General features: G+C 37.8%; 1 protein-coding gene across 1 annotated transcript in view; it reads left to right on the forward strand.

Annotated features, from left to right (window-relative positions):
• SLC27A6 (solute carrier family 27 member 6) overlaps window positions 1-6039 on the forward strand; it is a 37913-nt gene extending 31874 nt beyond the window's left edge. The window contains exons 7-10 of the mRNA XM_085529649.1: window positions 347-545; window positions 1132-1229; window positions 3420-3550; window positions 4911-6039. Of these exons, the coding sequence (XP_085385775.1) occupies window positions 347-545; window positions 1132-1229; window positions 3420-3550; window positions 4911-5087 (605 nt within the window). The 3' untranslated portion in view covers window positions 5088-6039. The remainder of the gene's footprint in view (window positions 1-346; window positions 546-1131; window positions 1230-3419; window positions 3551-4910) is intronic.
• The last annotated feature ends 12173 nt before the right edge of the window (window positions 6040-18212 follow it).

Genomic DNA, 18212 nt, shown 5'->3' on the forward strand with positions numbered 1-18212 from the left:
GAGATGATAAAAAAATGTACTAGTGAGCACAAAATTGATGGATGAGAACTGTTTAGTCAATAAAAAGGGACTTATAACAGAAATTTGAATAGACTATACTGCTCTATTTATTGATGGTCACTTTGTGTGTAGAGTTGACTACATGAATTGCAAAGCAATGGTAACAGGTTTTATTATTTTATTATTAAGCTTTTATAATTTGGGCTTAAATATTGAACTCGGCTAAGCTTGATTCCTGATTTTATTAAGTCCTACATAGCAAATTAAAACCAATGCAAAGTACAGGATTTGTATTTTAAGTATTTAAGTATTTAAAATTCACATTTGTTTCCACTTCTACGTATAGGTGAGGCTGGTCTTCTCATTTCCCAAGTGAATGCAAAGAATCCCTTCTTTGGCTATGCTGGCAATAAGAGGCACACAGAAAAGAAATTACTCAGCGAGGTATTTAAGAAGGGTGACCTTTATTTTAATACTGGAGATCTAATGGTTCAAGACCATGATAATTTCCTGTATTTTTGGGACAGGATTGGAGATACCTTCAGGTATAATCAATATTTCTTTTTACATCTCTTCATTAATAAGCAGACATATAGGTTAGAATAATAGTGATCTATTTGGTTTCATCTTGAAGTGGTCAGTTTATAAGTACATTGATGCAGTTTGTAATGATCTTGAAAAAGGTGATAGGGGATTAATTTTGCAAAACATGCACCTGCAGAGCTGGATGATTCACCTCCAGACAGTTATGTAGGAATTACAGGTCTTTGAACAATCCTTCCTGTGATCATACTTTCCAATGGTAATTTTGCTGCAGACAAGGCAAACTGGATACAGAAACAGATAAAAATGTGTGAAACACTAAAGTGTGGTCTCATCTGCTGTATTCGGATACACATCAACATTTTTAAATCATCAGGTAATGATAAACTTGCATCATACATCATAGTGATGGATAATATCTTGTAACACTTTAATTACCAGTGCTATCTTCTGGCAATCAGATCAATGTACCAAGATGACAAGTCAGAACAAATACGAGCTATTAATAGTCTAAAATAATTGGAGTCTTTTTAAAGATCTGCCTGTGTATCTCCAAAGGATTAAAATATTGTGTTTTCCAAATTTTAGATGGAAAGGGGAGAATGTTGCAACAACTGAAGTTTCTGATGTCATTGTCATGCTGGACTTCATACAAGAAGCAAATGTGTATGGTGTATCAGTGCCAGGTAAAAGAAGCTTCAGCTTTATTGTTTCCTTCTTCTGTGTTTAGTTGTTAACATTCATAACTCTTCTATTTCATTTTGTAAGCCCATGAATCATTTCTGATTGAGTCATCCTTTTAATATGTTGCTAAAATGTGTATGTAGATAACGAGGATGCCAACTATACACAGACAGTATATTTCTGTGTGCATGCAGTGATATTTACTTTTGAAAATTCTGAAGTTTTGAGCTTTATTAAATTGACAGTCATAGAAAATCCACATTTCATATGTAAGAATAAAATAATATCAACAAGGTACGAGTTAACGGCTTTAAAGGAAAGTGTATGAATATATTCTGTTCTGTTTTATTTCAGTTTTAACTAAGCCTCATAAAACATTTATAGAAAAGAATATTAGAAAGCCAGGGTCATCACAAGGAATAAAAAGAAGAAAAAGAAATTACTGAAAAGAAATTACATTCTTTTCTTTTCAGATTATGTTTGTTTGTTTGTTTTGTTTTGTTTTTAATTTTCCCGAGGGTATTCGAGCCTGATTCCCATTAATGCTAAAGACTTCTAAAACTGTATTGCAGGTCTGGTTGAAAGGGAGATGGATTTCTTCCTAACAACCTGTATGGTGCTGTGCTTTGTCTTTGTGACTGAAACAGTATTGATAACTCAGCACTGCTTAGCTGAACTTTTGCCTACCAGTGGGAAGCAGCAAATGAATTCTGCTTTTTGCTTTGTTTGTGCACACACCTTTTTCTTTCCCTGCTAAACTGCCATTATCTTGATACATGAGTCTTTTCACCTTCTTTCAGTTTGTCTCTGTCATGCTGAGAGGGGACTGAGAGAGAGGAGAAATGGATATTTAGCCCTTGGCCAAGGTCAAACCCCTACAAATTTATAAGCTTAAAATCCATAAAGGGTACCACTTGCCACCAGTTTAGATCCACAAAACAAGAAAAATCATATTGAAGGCTACTGACTGAATATAAAAAAATAAAATAATAAATAAATTTAAAAAAAAACAACAACAAGAGCATCTTGTTTCATGCACAAGAACATTTACTTTCTGATTCTTATCTGTGTGAAGAAATAGCTGAACTATTGCACAGGGCCCAAATAAACTTCCTTACAGAAACTGTAGCATTAGGGAAGAAAAAGGTCAGCTGTTGCTACTTAAGCAGTGCTATCAATGGCTTATGGGCTGGTTCAGCCTGGTTCCATGATTAGTGGGGTGGAGGGATTCTTGAATCTGCACCTCTGGAAATGGGAAATGGGAGACCCCAAAATAATGAAAAACAGCTGCAACGGTTTGAGGAGAAAAAAAATTAATTTACTAAATATGGTATCAGAATGCAAGATAACACAATATTATACAATACAGTTAGAATTGAAGCTAATAAATCAAATATTAAGAGAGAGTGACCAAAAAGAACTGAAGGCCTTATTCAAATGATGTGTGGTTGGGATGAGCAGCAGCAAGAGAGCCTGATGATCAAAAAGAGAGACATCAGATGACCTACTGAGGCCTTGTATGTGTTCCTCACAGTCTTCTGGGGGATGTAGTTCTTTCCTTCTGGACAGGTACCTGGAACTGGTGCTGTAACTCTTTAACTCCCAGTGCACTACATGGTGTTTTGATGTGGAATACTGATAACCAAACATCATAAAACCATGGCACGGTGGTTAGAATGTGAAGGATTTTTTAATTTTTTTTTAAATTTATTTATTACTGAATTTTATTTCTCTTATATTTTAGGTATTTTTCTCTTTTTCATAGACCTACTGTCTTTCCACTTACATGGATTAAGATTGTTAATCTTTCCCTCTGTTGACAACTTTCATATCCACATTTTGAAAGGACATAGTGGCAAGAGGGAAAGGCTAAAAGTGAAGAGAACATACATTTGACCAATCCAGGAAAGCAATCAGCACTCTGTCTTTGAGAGGGGGATGAATTTGTTATTAATCCTCATATACTGATTAATGTTGAGCATGGTACTCGATTGATAGTTTTCCGTTTTATTCTTATGTTCTCAACTCATTTATAGTATTGTTGCTTAACTCATCGCTTGAGTGATTTCCTAAATATGTAAAAATCTAAATCTAATCCTTCTGTTTTTGTGAAACTCAGAATATTACATGTAATTGTCAGCCCATCATTATTTCTTATTTGTAATGTTTTCATCTCACTTCCTTTCCTTCAGATCATGAGGGAAAAGCTGGAATGGCCTCTCTTATTTTAAAACAGAATAGAGCAATGGACCTGGAGCAAATGTATAAGCAAGTGGTGACGTATCTCCCAGGTTATGCCCGTCCTCTTTTTCTAAGAATCCAGGTAAGCTGGGTGACTGCACTGTGCATATGAACATCTATGCTATTTGAACACAGAGAAGTCTAATGGAATATCAGAAAATGCATGTTGATATATTGTATGATTTAATTTTAAAACTGGTTCTATTTACTGTATTCATTAATGGAGTTTTGGGGGAGGAGTTACATTAAAATGACAAAACAATTTGCAGATTATTTTAAAATAGGAGGAAATGCATTAGTTGGTAAGAATAGACATCATACAAAAGGATTTGTGGAGATTAGAAGCATGTACATGGAAAAACGAGAGGTTTGGATTACTAAAATGTGAACTATTTCATCCAGAGAAAATAACCTAAAATGCATTTTATTCATTGGAAATGAGAGTACAGAAAGGTTTAGGTAAAGCAGGAGATGCTACAAAGAGAAGTTAAAGGAAGAGAGGTGAAGTGGAGCTCAGAAGGAAGGAGAAAAGAGGATCCAGGAATTATAGAATCAAATCATAGAATCACCAAGATTGGAACAAACCTACAAGATCATCCAGTTCAACTGTCCACCTGTCACCAATAGTCCTCACTGAACCACGTCCCTCAACACAACGTTCCCTCAACACCTCCAGGGTTGGTGATTCCACCACCTCCCTGGGCAGCCCATTCCAGTGCTTGACCATTCTTTCAGAGAAGCAGTATTTCCTAACATCCAGCCTGAATCTCCTCTGGCACACTTAAGGAAGTAACACTCTCAGAGGACCCTAGAGTATGAGAATGTATGAAGAGCAGTACTAATGGTTGCACCGAGGGTTGATGGCAGGTCTGCACTAAAATTTCACAGGTCCATCAGGAACATTCCAAGATTACTTAACAAAGAAAGGAGCATTTAGCTGTAATTTAATTAGAATGGCAATAGAGGAGTTGAATCCAGGATTGGTGGTAAATCATAAGCTTACTTAGAAATAAAGATTAAATAAGGTAATCACTGAAGAGTTTGACGGTATCTGCGGCCAAGATTTTAGATGGAATTAAAAAATCACATAACAGCTTGGGTTGGAAGGGACCTTAAAGATTATCCACTCCCAACTTGCTGTAAGCAGAGTTGCCACCCACCAGATCAGGCCCTATGCAGCCTGGCCTTGAACACATCTAGGGATGGAGTATCCACAGCTTTGGGCAACATGTTCTAGTGCCTCACTACTCTCACAGTCCTTGGTTACTTGCAAGTGACTGCAACTTCTTTTCACTCTCTCAGCATGTGTTGGTTTGTAGCAGAACAGAAGTTTTAGGAAAAACATTTTTCTAGAGAAATGAGGCCAAATATTATCAAGTAAGACTTCTAAAGACAAGTGGGAGTGTGAGTCAAAAAATAATATGTCTCTCTCTCTTCTACAGGAAACAATGGAAATGACTGGAACTTTCAAACAACAAAAATTTAGATTAGTGGACGAAGGTTTTAATCCATCTACAATTACAGATCCTCTTTATTTTTTAGATAAATCCAAGCAAGCGTATATCTTGTTAACCAAAGAAGTGTATGAGAGGATCTTATCTGGTCAAATCAAAATTTAATTAACCTAATGAAAAGCTCTTATAGACAGTTTCTATGAGCAACTATGTGAGCAGCAGTAAAAATTAATATCAATATTTATATGTTGTTATCTAGAATAATATTTTATGTAGTTCATATTTTCTTTCATATGTCTTGTATCTTTCCTCACTTATCTTAGTTCACTAATAATTTACTACCACTTGAGATCAAATACAAGTAAAGAACCTTTAAAACAAAAAATAAATATTTTTAATCTTACTTTTGGAACATAAATGCTGGCTGTGATAGCTTTCCTTTGTGCTAAAGGAACATGAATTATCATTCATAGTTAAAAGTATCAAACATAAATCAAACGTAGTGACAGAAGTTGTTATTAATTCTATGCAGACAAAATATGCCAGCAACATGTTTTAAATGTATCTAATATATCTAATATAAACTTACAGATATGTGTCTTAGAAAATATAGACTTGAAAGTGGAAGAAAAATCTTACATGGAGGACTTTTATAATGGAACATAAACAAAAGGGGATGAAACAGAAGAAATTATTATCCTTAATCATATATTCTCATGCATTTCTTTACAAAATTAAAAAAAAAAAGATTATTTAAACAAATTTTGTATCATCTGTTTAGGACTGATTACTTAGGTGCTTTTTAATAATATGTTTTAAATACTTTTTAAAAGTTTATTTTAATAGTATATTTCAATACGCTCTTCAGATAGTAAAAATAATGGGACAGTGTTGTCCTGTAATGGATTGTGATGCCAGCTTTGATCAGTGGCTGTAAGTCAGAAACATGGAATTCTGCAAGAGTAATTCTGCTCAACAGTACTCATCATAAGTCACTTCTCCATCACAACCATGGCATGAAAACAGGCTGTTATAAGTGGGATGTAACATGCCTGGAACCTCAACTTTCTTACTTTCTTCCTTGTTAATTAAATAAAGACATTGGAAATTGTGTCTACTTTTGATTCTCTCATTATAGATTCCATTGGTCCTCTATAAAAACCACAACCAGAGTGTATGGTGTTTTTTTTGTTTTGGTTTTTTTGTTTGTTTTTTTGTTTTTCTTTTTTTTTTTTTTTCCTAAGATGTTACAAGGAGAGTGGTGATTGGTCAAGGGCTGTTCTTGCTTGTTGCTATCTTTTCCACAGAAAGGTCTGCCCTGCCCAGGATCTAGAAGGACCCAAAGCGTACTACAGGGACCTATCTCCCTCTGCATTATGTAGGGAGATGGATTGGATAGCACCACTGTGATTGATAGATCATAGATAGATAGATAGATTGAGTGCTGACCAACCAAATGGCTTCTGCCAAATGCTGGGTGGCAGCACATGCACTGAAGCAAATTACAACAAAATGTGTTATTTGCCATGGGCATGTAAATTACTGAACTGACACTGGAGTTAGGCTGAATAATAGTAATGTTTATGTAAAATGCTGGGAAGGTCCTTCCTATCAGAATGAGAAAGCTGAGATATTTTGACCAACCTGTTCATTTCCTGTCCTCATGCTCAGGTCAACGTGTGAAATTGACTGAGGGCTTAAATGTTGCTGAAAAATTATGCATTACTTTTTTTCCTGGGAAGTCTGATATTTTGTGCTGGCGCTAAAGCAACTGCTGGATGGCTTGTGGGTGGACAGCTGCAGTGCTGGCCTCATATATTAAAAAAAGAAAAGAATATGAAAATAAACACAATTACTTTTAAGCTTTAGAGTATTGTATCTTTAAGTTTACCTTTGCAAGTGGGGGTGTTCAATGCTTAAAAGAAGATTATTTTAAAAATTAAAAAACCTGAAATCAGAATTGTCATATATGGAGTGTAAAATTCTATGAGTTGACATACATCCACACTCTTGTACTTCAGGACTGGGTATAGTTAATACAGCTGAGCTATTTTCACAAGTCCTTCTCAAGATCCCCAGGGAAAGGTAAATAAAAAAAAAGTTACAAGCAGATCATTGCCTGAATTTTGTTCCCCCACAAACACAAAAAAATAGAGCTTTTTGAGAGATGAATGTCTAAACTGCCCATCTGAGGAAGGTTAACGTTGGCTTGTCTCCGAGTTCCCAACAAACACACTGTTCTGGCACTCTCCCTCCTCAGCAGGACAAGCAAAAAATGCAGTTAAAATGATTACAGAATCATAGAAGCTTAGAATATCCTGGAAGGGACCCACAATGATCACTGCATCCAACTCTTGGCTCAAAGCAGGACTACCCAAAATTGAAACCGTATTTCTGAGAGCTCCATGATAGTTTTCTGTGTCTGCTGAGCAGATTAGAACTCCTTCTCTTGCCTACTGGCACTGCTGGGCCTGGTGCACCCCAGGGTATGGCTGGCCATTTGGGCTGCCAGGGCATAGTGTTGGCTCATGTTCAACTTGCTGTCAGACAGAATGCCCAGGATCTCTTTCTGCAGGGCTGCTCTCTGTCCTCTCTTCACCCAGTCAGTATATGTACAGCCAGGATTGTCCTGTCCCAGTTTCAGAGCCTTGCACTTGTCCTGTTAAACCTCATGCATCTACTAATTGCCTAAGCCTTTAATTTGTCAAGATTCAAGCAATCCTCTTTACCCCTTTGTCTTGCTTATATGCTGGACTTTTTGACTAGAAGGACACTGAGAAAAAGAGTGTTGAAAGCTTAGTTGAAATAAAAAAAAAAAACAACAACAACTGTGTTCCCTTGGTCAGCTAGGTGGGTAACCTTCTTATAAAATGACATTCAACTTTTTAGTTTTCCAGTCCTCCCTTACAACTTTCCCATCTGCCTTTACATGTCAACAAAGTGTTGCACAGACACTCCGTAACCATGCATACAGGTGCTTATCCAGTCAGAGCCATGGGCTGTTCCTTTTCCTTTTCTCTTCTTCTAGAGATATCCTTGGTTCTCAGCATTGCTTTCTCATGCTGTTTGTCATGCTTCGCAGCTGCTGCTCTGAATAGTCTTTCTTGTATTCCCACTCATGTGCATCTAGGTGAGGCAGCAAAACCCACACAAGTTCTGGCTTGGCTGGGAGTTTATCATGACTGCAAACATGATCTCAGGGCTCCAGTAGTCTCAGGGTCATAATTGATTTGAAGACAGAGGAAAGAAGGTCTTATATGCCTCTTCTAGATCTGTATCCCTGTTTGTGATATGACCCTACTCATAGACCAGTGCTATCTCTGGACTTCAGTTTGCTGTGGACATAACAGGGCTTTCTGTTTCCCTGTATATTACTTGTCAACTCTAATTGAGCTATGGCCACACAAATCTTTTCTCTGCAATAGCAGATAGCATCTCTGTAGTCCTCCCATGTCATCCAATTTCACATCCATTTGCTTTCTTTTTCACCTAAGCTCTAGAAGATGATCCAACTTTCTTCCCCACATGTGCTCTCAAGAAGTGGTATAGACTCAAGGTGATCATGATGGCCAAGACAGCCTTGGGGCTCATCCCAACAGATTTCACTTTTTTTGATGTTGTATCTCTGGGATTGAGCCAAGTCTTCTAGTTCTTCCTGCTTGTTCCTCGTGTAGAAACATTTCAAAGGTAATTCACTATACCCAGCATCTCTTTGAGCAGACTGAAGGATCTCACTGGCATTCAGTCCCTCAAATTTTGGCCTGCTGTCTTCCTCTTAGAAGGGAGTCATCTGTGTCAACAAGCTCTCTTTTTTTCTTGATGGAGGTGGCTTTCCCACTGAGGTTTGGCTAACTAGTCCTACACAACCACTACAGCTGGCATGGATCTTTGACCACGTTGTTGTTTGCCTGTCCCTCAAGATCCAAAGACACATACCTGTTGAATATAAACACCAGGAGGGTTAGGTAGGCAGGAAGGGTAAAAGCCTTCCTATGCTCCTAAAAATAAAGTTGTTGAAAAAATGGTCAGTTGGCAGTAAGCACGGTGTACCCCAAATTAAACACTGCAACTTAGAGAATGGAAGGTGATTAAGTCAGCCACATGGAGTTGAAGTACCTGGAGGAAAGGGAATGTTTTGAACTGGGTGTTTTTTCACGAAGAATAGCACTTCCTCCTGGCTCCATAAAATTACATAAGAAGTGAGACAGCCTGTGTTCTCAGCCTGTGAAAATTAAGTTTTAGAAATAGCAACAGAATAAAAACATTAAATACGAAAATCTAAACTGTAATCAAGATTTGTAGCTGAATTCTTATCTCTGTAATAATTCAAATAAAAATCTTGGATGCAAAGAGACTTTCATTTTAGGATAATCAGGATTATGTTCTAACTGTGTAGCACATTTTGAAGTCCTAGAACACAGAACTCTTCCTCTTAAACTACTACCTTTGCCACCTTTTTGTGTAGTTCCATGTATATCTATACCCAAATGGGTATATTGATATCCATTTTATATGATTATATAAAAAAGATCTAAGCTCCTGGTTCATTTGAAGACACTGTGCTTAGTTAGCAAATATTTCTTGCCTTCAAAGCCAAGTAGCTGAAAGAAAACAAGATGCTACGTGTGTTGTTTTAGTGCCTAACTTGGGAACTCAGATGCTTAGTGGGATTCACAGGTATTGCAGAGAATAGGAGCTCCTTTATAAAGAGTGGGGGCAGAACTATATGCCTGTGAACAGGATAAACAAACAAACAAACAAACAAAAAAACAACCAAGAAACTCATCTAAAAAGCATGAGCTGCCTAAAATGAGTAGTGGGGAACAGTGAGAAGAGGATTATGTAGTAAATCCTTCTCCTGGAAGCATTTAGGAATCTAATTCTGGTTTGCTGTGTGCACAGAGATAACTGAATGCTCCCCTGTAATTACACACACACACACACACACACACACACACACACACACAAAAATACTGCTTTTTCAAATGCTTGTAATCCTACGGTTTGTCAGCAAGAAGATGGTGATATGTGTTCACTCTCAGTCTGCACACAAACATTTCACTGGAATTAAAAATTATAAGTAAGAGAGGAAATTATTTACTGATGGCACAGATATCTGTACCATCATTACGTGTCTGTAATTAGTCATACATTATTGTGGTAATGAAGCCATTTCTGTACTAAGATGAGGAAAACCACTTTTGGAATATAAGGAGTTTGACTCCATTTCCATTTTTCTGGCCAAATTCAATTTTTGTGAAGAGAAGCTTACATCTACCCACATACGAGTAGTCTGCCATTAACAGACTGGTTTTATTGGGAAATTCCAATGTTTAAAACAACAGTATGACTCACCATTGTCTTGGTACACCCTAATACTGGCACATACTCTGCTACTGGAGTCTCTACGCCAGTTGTCATGAATGTTCTAAGGCAGTAAGTTTTCTCTCACTGTGATGATATTTCTTGTAACGCTAAATGAATCTTTCTCCCCCCCCACCCCCCCCAAGAAAGTTGATCCTATGGTCTGTGTTCTCTCTTGAATTTCTCTTCATGATATTCAGCAAATGTACTGCTGTTCTTAAAGAAGTTTTCACCTTGCATATGGCCATTCCACTTGGAAGTGACACCCAGGGATTACTAGAAAAGCGAGAAAGGATTTCAGCTACTGGAATTTTTAGTAATGCTGCCAGTGCCATTTAGTTGAATTCACTGAGAACAGACAGGGAGTAATTTTGGCTTCATATATTCAAGTGCATCATACTTTGCTTATAAAACCCTGTTCATATTACTGATTTTTAGCTCTAGTTGTCAAAAGGTATTCATTTTACAGCTCATAGTTGAACAAGTAGTCACACAATCTCTACTCCATATACTAGAGATCCCTGCAAAGCAGTCTCAGAAAAAGGAATGGTGTGGGTTTTTTTGCTTCTGTTTTTTTTTGGTTTTTTTTTTTCATCTTTTGCCTTTCATTCAAAGCTACCACATTAAAACCCACTTCAAGAAACTGTGTTTATACTTACTAAATGTCTCAGGCATACTTACATATTTATTTGCAAAAATGGGGTCACTTGCCACTCAGCCTGCTGTTACAAATATAGTCTATTAACAGTGCAGGTGTTGTCCGACCTGGGATGACTGTATGACTACATATTCTGTTCTCTGAAAGATACTGACAGTAGACTATATCTAAAAATATCTCTGCACTGGACCTCTTTTTTTTCACCTTTATTCTGTTTCTCCATTAAAAAAGTCAGTTTTACCGAAAAAGGAAGCAAGGGATAATTCTTGATTTAATATAAAATCACCCATGGATTAAGGATTCTTGGAATTAAACCTATGAATCTCCCGAGGAATGAAACCACATTTCATTCAATGGCTGCTAATGCAAAAGTTTATCAAGCAGATGTTCCAAATGACACTAATCAAGTTAGAAAGCATCTGAAAGAGCTCTTGAGCTAGTATATTGCATCTGCAAAATAAAATATTTTGAACTGGGAAACTGAGGGCTATAATGATTTAAAAATATATACAACAATATGAATGCAGACATTGAAAGAGCTGGCAGAAGGTACTCGTCCTCCTAAAAGCCTCGGTCAGATTCTTCTGTGTCAAGTTTGCTGTTATACCTTTTAAAAGTGGAACTGTACCTACCACTGTATGTCTGAAAGCTTGCCAAAAATAAAAGCATGTCCAAAGAAAATGCAGGGGCAAACTCTGTCAGAAAAACCTTCTTTGTTCAGGCAGTTTACATGGAGAAAGGAGTGAGGAGAGTAAGGACTTGCAAGAAACTGTGGAGTTTAGCTCAGAATGACTTAACATTTTCCAAAGTTGAAGGTTAACTTGCACGTGTCACTCTATCTGCCTACTTCATGCAATAAGACTACAGGTCTTGCACTGAGATCCTGCATGCACCAACAGGATGAGCCAGCTCCTGTGCATCAGGGATTGGTGGGCCAAGATGGAGCAATCACCAGGCCGTGGGCTGCTTTTGAGCTGCTCAGCTCATCTGCTCTGACCAGTGTGGGATCCCATCCTTGCTGGTGCTGTCAGTGCTTCCTCTTGCTTCTTCTAGTGAATCAGCCTTCTCTGAAAGATCAAACCTTTCCTACACATTCAGTTATTTCTAGGTTCCTGAGGCAGAAATCTCAGAGGGTTTTGCAGCCAATGAAGGCAGATGCATTAGAGAAGTGCAATATAGTTACTGCGGTTCCTCAAGGCTTCTTTTAATTTATCACTAGATTTAATGCCATCAAGTAGCTGACTAAGATTTATGTAAAACTTGAGAGAAAAATGACATTTTCTGCAAGCTTAGTTTGGTAGTCAGAATATAACATCAGGAATGACTTCGACTCATCTCTCAGTTGGAAGTGTTTCATCATCCTGACTACTGAAATGCATCAAACCCTTTCCTTTTTTATCAGTAAATGTAACCTACTGCTGTAGTTACTATAAAAAGGTCACACAGTATACAACTGGGAGCAAAATAGGCCTTGACATGATAGAAACTGATCAGCTGAGAAAATGAATAGCTTTTGTGAATCTGTGCACATCAGATACAAAGAAGAAAATAGATTGTTGTGCTGAAAAGACTGATCTATTCTCATATGTGGAAGAGATGTCACATCCTACCAAAAGTCCTACAGCACCAAACACACCTTTCAGTGTATCTACTATGGCATTCATTATGGCTAACACAGCATACTGATGGTGAGAGGCCAGCCCTTCCTCAGGAGCCAGGCTTATCACCACAGTTCTTCTTTCCCACTCCTGAACATGACTTGTGATATCTGTAAGTCTTTCCTCCTACCTGGGGAATCCCCTGTTCCATGGTGGTGCTTTAGCAGCCTGGCCATATAGCTCACAAGCATGGCTCATACACTCCACTCAAATACTCAGAGAATCCTGCCAGTCACAGCAGCCACGCATGTAATATTACATTCAGTGCTATTAGAGCATAGTAACATGCATCTACACATTCACACAACTATTGTGCAAAAAGAAAAATAGTTGGGGGTGATGACAAGATGACACAAAGTCAACAAAGTAGAGAGTAACAGCAGTGATGGCAACAAAACTGAAAAGTTAGCTGAAATAGTAGCCACTGGTTGGCAAATGAATAGCTCAATTGCAAGATCAAATGAGTGTTACAACTTGAAAGTCCTGGTTACCTGAGTCCAGATGTCTGACCAACAACTTAAGCAAGTTAGAACAGTCTGTAACCGCTTAACAAGATGAGTAAAGAGAAAAAAGTGCAATTTTGGAGATGTGACAGCACTAGAAGATACTGGCTTCTTCAGGTATGAGTACAATAGATTTGTGGAAACTGTGGAAACTGCAGAATCAAGTCCCCCAGATATGACTGTTCATAAAACATTTCTGCTCCACCAAGAAGATAAAACCAAAAGAATTTAATGACAGTAGAGGAAGAGTTTTGCTGAAATAGAGAGAAATAATACAATCCAGTGAAAAACTTGCACAGAGAATCATTTCAAGAGTAGCTTCCAACTAGTGCTTTTTTGATCAAAAAAATGTGCAGGCCACCAGGAAAATGAAAATAAGCAAAGCAAAAGACACAGTACAGACAATACTCAAATCTGTCTTTATTATAGCAAATAGTGTTCTGTATTGTGATGGTTTTATGATTTTTGTTGATGGTATTCCACATCATACAGAATTGTTGATAGTTCTGGGTACCTGGTTCTCAGAAGAGAAGAACTACAGAAAACTCCCAGAAAACTTTCACCGTTCTGTTTCTGTTCTCCTTTTAGTGGCAGAGATAAAACAGTTATGAGATGTCCCTTTTACTTTTACTGCTCATTTCTGTGTGTGTGCTTCCTATCTGTCTCACCTTCATTAACATTAGAGTTGGTTTTAGATGCTCTCTCATTTTATTTGTTTTATTATCTTCAATTCCAATTATATTGTATTATATTGTGTTATCTTGCATTCCATTATCTTTACTGAGTAAATTAACTTTCCTCCTCGAATTGTTGCCCCTGTTTTATTTTTAGGCCCATCTCCCTGCCCTTTCCTCTCTTCTCTCCTTCCCTGTGGGTCTTCTCTTCATGGCCCATTAGTCTTCTGCCCCATTAGTCATGAAACCGAGCCAAGCCAGACAATAAACAGTTGTCAGTATGACCAAAGATCATTAATTCAAAGTAAAAATTAAGTAGAACTCAAAACCCCAGACCACATAAACAAAAGCATTATAGGGTTCATAAAGGAAATGTTCAGTCAGCAAAATTCATCTTATCAAGTATAACTTTATATCCCTGCATCTGGCATTACCAAGCTTGAATTTAGGAATAGATAAAATCCTCTCCCATTTTTTAGATGAAATCTGTCTGACTGGAAATGCATATAATGTTTGTACATTTCTTCCTTTCTTCTTTTTCCCCTTCCTTCCTTCCTTCCTTCCTTCCTTCCTTCCTTCCTTCCTTCCTTCCTTCCTTCCTTCCTTCCTTCCTTCCTTCCTTCCTTCCTTCCTTCCTTCCTTCCTTCCTTCCTTCCTTCCTTCCTTCCTTCCTTCCTTCCTTCCTTCCTTCCTTCCTTCCTTCCTTCCTTCCTTCCTTCCTTCCTTCCTTCCTTCCTTCCTTCCTTCCTTCCTTCCTTCCTTCCTTCCTTCCTTCCTTCCTTCCTTCCTTCCTTTCCTTCCTTCCTTCTTTCTTTCTTTCTTTCTTTCTTTCTTTCTTTCTTTCTTTCTTTCTTTCTTTCTTTCTTTCTTTCTTTCTTTCTTTCTTTCTTTCTTTCTTTCTTTCTTTCTTTCTTTCTTTCTTTCTTTCTTTCTTTCTTTCTTTCTTTCTTTCTTTCTTTCTTTCTTTCTTTCTTTCTTTCTTTCTTTCTTTCTCTTCCTTTCTTTCTTTCTCTTCCTTTCTTCCTTTCTTCCTTTCTTCCTTTCTTCCTTTCTTCCTTTCTTTCCTTCTTTTGGGCAATTATCTCAGAATAAGAGTTAGTTGAGCTTTTGGACCAGCAGCTGGTGCAATTCTCTGACCTTATGTCACGGGCATAGGTAAATCTAAGTAACCCGATGCATTTCTGATAGGAAATATCTTCAACAATTTAACTCGAAGAAACAATTCCTATATTTTGACATCATTTTCTCTTGAATCTGTGGTTCAGAGGAAAAGATACTCAGAACATTAGGAATGTGCTGTGGCATGTTTAACAGCAGTGATTAAGACAGATGTAATTACTCATGTAGAAAGAAATGTGAGAGCTATTATTACCATATTTGAAAAAGGTCTAGTTTTTTGTTATTGATGTTATTTGTTTTTTCTTTTTTATCATAACACAGTGAAAATAATAACATTATTTCGTGAATAAATGCTCTCACATTATATTTATGTATTTTACCAATATGGTTATCTCTGTAGCATTTACTATCCTGTTCCAAATGCCATTATACATGAAATGCAAGATTTGAAAGCATAGCCTAAATGACATGGTGCTGAATTAACTGCAGAGCTTTAAAACACCTATGAAGCTTCAAAGCTGGTGAACAGTTCTTTACTCTTCTTGGAAAATCTGGGATACCTTTGCCAGTCACAACTCTTTCCATCTAAAAGCCATCTAATCAACACAGTTGCAAACCGGTTAGGTCACCTATTAGGAATCTACTCTGCACCTGGGCTGTCTGATCACTGGCACCCAGGATGTACCATGATGCAGCAACTCCAGACAAAAAACACCATTACAGGTAATTTCAGCAGCAATAGACATCTCTTAGAAAGGATTTTGCTTGATATTAGCAGTGTTCCTTCTGTGGCTGTGCTGGGTATGGGCTGCTGAGTCAAATCCAAAGTGCAGTTGGCACAATTCTGCAGTGCAAAGTACACCCCTACACCATTCTCCCTCCAGCAATATCAGCAGAATTGCCACACAGCCAGTGCAAGGGACACTATCAAAGGTAAGCAGCACAGAGAGCAACTAAATCTGGCTGTAAGCCTAGCTTCAAGGGTAGTTTTAAAATACAGTGCAGATCTAGCCAGGTAAATGAAGTCAGCAGAGAGTTCAGTTGGGACGGCAAGGCCAGGACTGTAGTAGCTTGACTTTGACCTTGTTTCATTCCACATAAGATGAACATATAATATGTCTTCAGGAAGAGCTAAATAAAACAAATACATAAACATACTCCTGAAACTTTAAATAGAGAAAGAATTAAACCATATCCAATAGTTAGAATTCTAAGTTTGTTCTGTCTTACAAAAATGTGAATGTTTTTACTCACAGAGAAGCTTTTACTTTAATGCCTGATCTGAAAGCAAACATACGGTTGTATTTTGAAAATGAACACAGTGTGTGCTACCATCTTTCTTACTGTCCCAATCACAGCTTCTGATGGAAATGATCCTTCACTGCCAAAAGTGAAACAAAAAAATGCCTTCCAGATATCTCAGATCAGATGACCTTGTGCGGTTCTGCTGGAGGAAAGGAAAGTACCCTGGGGTGGGAAGGGCCTGCATCTGAGCAGAATGCAAACACAGTTGTCAGCAGGAAGACTGGAAATTACAAACATTAATGTTTCAGAACCAAGCTAAGAAAACTTTGGCTTTGATTAAAATTCTTCACAGTGCATAGGTACTCTCAAAGAGGAACATTTAGAATCACAGAATCATTCAGGCTGGAACTCAGGATTATCAGTCCAAACACCATCCTGACCTGCTGAGTCCCATTACTGTACTATGTCTCTTGCTGCCAATAAATGGTCCTGCCATTTTCTAATGTAAGCAGATAAAGGCCAAAGCGTGGTGTCTCTTGGTAGAGCTGTAGGCTGTGTGGCAAGAAAGGCAGCTGCCAGCTTTTCCCTCCATGTATGCAGGGAGGGATCTGTCAGTTGTTCTCCTTTGCCTGACATAACTAGAGCATATAGGGTTGCAAGGAGGCACTGGTAAGGCTGCACCTCAAGTACTGTGTTCAGGTTTGAGTCCCTCACTGCAAGAAAGACACTGTAGCCCTAGAGCATATTCAGAGAAAGGCAACAAAGCTGGTGACAGATCTGGAGAACAAGTCTTATGAGGAGTGGCTGAAGGAACCAGTATTGTTGAGTCTGGAATAGAGGAGGCTCAGGTGAGACCTTATGGCTCTATATAACTACCGCAAGGGAAGTTGTGATGAGGTAGATGTTGACCTCTTCTCCCCTTTGACTAATGACAGGACTAGAGGGCATGGAATTAAATTTTACCAGGGGAGGTTTAGGTTGGACATTAGGAAGGTCTTCTCAGAAAGAGTAGTCAGGCACTTAGATGGGCTGCCCAGGGAGGTGGCAGAGACAAAATGAGAGCTGCAGCAGGGCCCCTCCTCAGGCAGATTCCAGATAAATCTGAGCACTCTTTCCTCTCACTTTTGCATAAACTTAACTCAGCAGAAAGTTTTCTGCTATTTAAATAAGCCCAAACCATGCCAATGTACCAAAAAATAAGTTATGTATTCTGCATAATAACTGACTAATTTCCATTCAAATTCATTCTTTGCAGACAGCAACTGTAGAAAGGTAAGAACTTGCTATGGCAATTTTTCTTAATACAGAGAGTCCCATTCTGCTATAATGGAAAAAGGAAACAGGTTTAAGACATCATTAATCAAGAAAGCCACTGCCTATGCTATGTTTCAAAAATATACTAGGTTTTAGAAATGCACCCAATTGAAAGTACAAATTAAGAACTAGAACTAGAAACTAAATTAAGTCATGTAAGCAGAATTCACTGAGTACGCCATTTGTCACCTTTTCATTTGGAAAATTGGAACTTATTCTAGTTAGCTAATGATAGGGCCATAAAAGTGCTCACCCTGTATGCCTGCATGATAATAGCATTAAACACCTGGCGGTACCATTAATGGGCAGAGCAGTAAGCATGGACCAATAATTAAAGTTAAGTCCTAAACCCTGGCTGATGGATATTCTTGCAGCCAGCAGATGGAGCGTAACATACTCCTGGCTGTTTGTAGACGTATGGCTGTACATAAATCACAGGAGGCTCCAATATACATATTACTGAAGCTGAAAACTGCTTTTTTTTTTTTTTTTCTTTTTTTTTCTTTCTTTTTTTTTCAGCTAAATATCACTACAGACTGGATCAAATGTTTAAACAGAGCCCAGACATATTGGCTCTCCTGCATCCTCATCATATACAAGTATCATTTATTAAAGAGACATATACAGTTTGACTGAATGCACCTAGAAGGACACTTCCTACTTTGAAAAAAAAGATGTAGACTCTGTAAAAATCTTCTGAATTCACTGGTGGCAAAAGAATAAGAATCAATGTGCATTTTATATTTGCTGTGGAA

This window comes from Coturnix japonica, chromosome Z (assembly GCF_054131305.1).
Source record: "Coturnix japonica strain WE chromosome Z, WE-NBRP24, whole genome shotgun sequence".
Taxonomy (NCBI): Eukaryota; Metazoa; Chordata; class Aves; order Galliformes; family Phasianidae; genus Coturnix; species Coturnix japonica.